Genomic DNA, 3326 nt, shown 5'->3' on the forward strand with positions numbered 1-3326 from the left:
AAGACCTCTAATGGTAATAGTTTGCAATAGAGAGAATGGAAGGTCGAGACAAGGTGGCGGGGAGTGGGAGGCCACTTAGCCCCTCACTTGTCCCCCTCTATCTCTCATCTGCCACCTTTCTCTCCCTTAAGTCCATCCCTCCCCTGCCGCATCACCTTGGCCCTGCCTTCCTTCACTTGCTCTATTCCTTCATCTCCCTTCTTTATTCTTTTGTCGATTCTGTTTCTCTTATTTCAACATCATCCTTTGTTCTTCACTCCTGTAGTCAGTGGCATATGTTAAAATTCTTATTCCTTTCAGACGAGCTCTCCGAGTCCCCTTCCTACAATTTCATCATCTATGTCTTACTCCCGAGACTCTCTCTCCCCCTTCTACCTCTTGATCAGTAGGCACGCCGTGTGTCCATGATGTGTGGGGGCTGAGGGGGTGGTGAGCACCCTCCAGCTATTTGCCCACCCAGCTGTCAATGTCACAAGCTTTTTGAGTATTTTTTTTTTTTATTAGAGAGAGAGGGGAGAGAGAGAGAGGGAGAGATAGAGAGAGAACAGGGGGAGGAGCAGGAAGCATCAACTCCCATATGTGCCTTGACCAGGCAAGCCCAGGGTTTTGAACCGGCGACCTCAGCATTCCAGGTCGACACTTTATCCACTGCGCCACCACAGGTCAGGCCAGCTTTTTGAGTATTAACTACGAGCAAGATTGGGCACCAATAAATGGTAAGATCCACATGTATGCCTCCGGGAGCTTACAGGTGAATTATGGAGGAAAAACATAGGCATGTGGGAAGTTTATTAATATTATAATGTGTTAAATGTTGTATGAAAAATATGGGCAGGAAAATGCCTTAGAGACAGGAAGAAGAGGGGGTGTCTGTGGAGTGAGGCGAGTGGTTATCGCTTATTATTCCAGACCCTGTTCCAGGAACTTTATGTGTTATTTTATTTAACCCACTATTCTATAAAGAAAACATTTTTCTTCTCAACTTGCAGATGTGGAAACTGAAACCCTGAGAGGTTAAGTAGTTTACTGAAGGTCAAAGCTCGAGGAAATAGAAGCCCTGAAATTTGACTGCGGGTCTGCTGGCCTCCGGGTGTCATCCCACCACTTTGTTACCCTGAATCTTTGAAGGACAGGCTGCCTTTATGATCTCAAAAGGCAGCATTCCAGCAGCAACTTGTAAACGTGCCAGGGACAAGGTCGTGTAATCAGCACCTGGCGATACGGTCTGCACACGAGGTTGACCATCACATGGACCTGGACAGCTTGGTTTAGCCCCTGAACATTAAAAGTGACTTCATGTCTCTATGCTCGTGGTTCATTTTCCTTAGGTGTATAAAAAGGACACCATGGAACCAGGGAATCTCACCCGGGTATCAGAATTTGTCTTCCTGGGGCTCACACAGACTCGGGAGCTCCAGCTTTTCTTGTTTCTGGTGTTTCTGTTTGTCTATACGACCAGTGTTTTGGGAAACCTCCTCATCATGGTCACAGTGACCTCAGACTCCCGGCTTCACACCCCCATGTACTTTCTGCTTCAAAACCTGGCTCTCTTAGACCTCTGTTTCTCCTCGGTCACTGCCCCCAAGATGCTGGTGGACTTCCTCTCTGAGAAGAAGACCATCTCCTACCAGGGTTGCATGGCCCAACTCTTTTTCTTCCACTTCCTGGGAGGTGCCATGGTCTTCTTCCTCTCAGTGATGGCCTATGACCGCCTTGTGGCCATCTCCCGGCCCCTCCATTACGTCACCATCATGAACCCTCAGCTCCGTGTGGGGCTGGTGCTGACAGCGTGGATGGTGGGTTTCGTCCACTCCATCAGCCAGCTGGCTCTGCTGCTCCCACTGCCTTTCTGTGGCCCCAACGTCCTGGATAACTTCTACTGTGATGTCCCCCAGGTGCTGAGACTCGCCTGCACCAACACCTCCTTCTTAGAGCTCCTCATGATCTGCAACAGTGGGATGCTGGATGTCATCTGGTTCTCTCTCCTCCTGACCTCCTACTCGGTGGTCCTGGTGATGCTGAGGTCCCACTCAGGGGAGGCGAGGAGGAAGGCCGCTTCCACCTGCACTGCCCACATCATTGTGGTGTCTATGGTCTTCATTCCAAGCATTTACCTCTACGCCAGGCCCTTCACCACCTTCTCCATGGACAAGACTGTGTCTATCGGCCACACGGTCATGACCCCCATGCTCAACCCCATGATCTACACCCTGAGGAACCAGGAGATGCAGGCAGCAGTGAAGAGGTTAGGGAGACACTGGCTGGTTTGTAAAAGGAAGTGACAATGCGTAGGTCACTTTTCCTTGGCTTTGTTTTTCAATAATAGAGTCGACAGAGATTTGTTGCATCTGTGTTCTTCATTGTTTGTGGGTACGTTATGAGGGTCATTGTAGAACTGAGTTTTGAAACTAAGCAACTTACTCAGATTTTTAGGAAAAGGAAAATATCTTTGTTTTTTTATTGTGATGTATGATTTGAATATGCCTGTGATAATACAGTATATTACCATGGAAACGTTCAGGAAGGTCCCTCCCTCCTTTCTACCCTCTTGCTAGACAGTTTTCTTCTGTGACGATAGCATTTCCCCATAAGAGCAGTTCTGTTTTCTGTACGTTGACCCTTTCCCCCCACCCCCCTTTTGGCCTTTGTCCAGAGTGACAGAGAGACTGCAGAACTTGGGGACTTAGCTCTAACTAGGGAGCCCTTGTTCCGTTACCTACAAACTGTGACCTTGAATGAGCCACCGAACTCTCTTGGACTCATGGATTCTTCTTCACCGAACCGGCATAAAATGATATCTGTCCCTATAATCTCACAGATTTGTTATAAGATTCAAATAAAAAAAAATCCAAAGGTTTTTTAGCAGTGGGATCATCAGAGCCAGCTGGCTGATGGAATGGATGAAACCCACCATCCACGCTGTCAGCACCAGCCCCGCACGGAGCTGAGGGTTCAGGATGGTGACGTAATGAAGGGGCCGGGAGGTGGCCACGAGGCGGTCACAGGCCATCACTGAGAGGAGGACTATCATGTAACTCATAGAACTTAGGTGAGGATTATTGTTATTGTTGCTATTGTGCCTGGCATTATCCTCTCATCAGTTGAGTAGTGTTTTGGGAGTAGGAAAGAAATTCTTAAGTGCAGTGAGGGAGCCATGGAGAGGGTGGAGGCTGAACTCCAGAGGGGCTATAAACTTCCCCACCGGTGAAACAGAGGAGGGAAAGTGATCATAAATTCAGGGCATGTCTGCAAGACTCTGACCACTTACTGCTCTGCCCCTACCCACCCCCACTTTCAGACTCAACACTTCTTGCCAACAGGAATGG

At 48.6% G+C, this 3326-nt stretch overlaps 1 protein-coding gene across 1 annotated transcript; it reads left to right on the forward strand.

The window, feature by feature from the left end:
• Window positions 1-1331: 1331 nt before the first annotated feature.
• LOC136323651 (olfactory receptor 4D2-like) lies at window positions 1332-2282 on the forward strand. The gene has a single exon (XM_066255518.1). The coding sequence runs from the start codon at window positions 1347-1349 to the stop codon at window positions 2280-2282; it is 936 nt and encodes a 311-aa protein (XP_066111615.1). The 5' UTR covers window positions 1332-1346.
• The last annotated feature ends 1044 nt before the right edge of the window (window positions 2283-3326 follow it).

Source organism: Saccopteryx bilineata, chromosome 2 (assembly GCF_036850765.1).
Source record: "Saccopteryx bilineata isolate mSacBil1 chromosome 2, mSacBil1_pri_phased_curated, whole genome shotgun sequence".
NCBI lineage: Eukaryota > Metazoa > Chordata > Mammalia > Chiroptera > Emballonuridae > Saccopteryx > Saccopteryx bilineata.

Excerpts from the sequence above, each read along its gene's own strand:
- LOC136323651 (XM_066255518.1), top strand. The coding sequence starts at position 1,347 with ATGGAACCAGGGAATCTCACCCGGGTATCAGAATTTGTCTTCCTGGGG.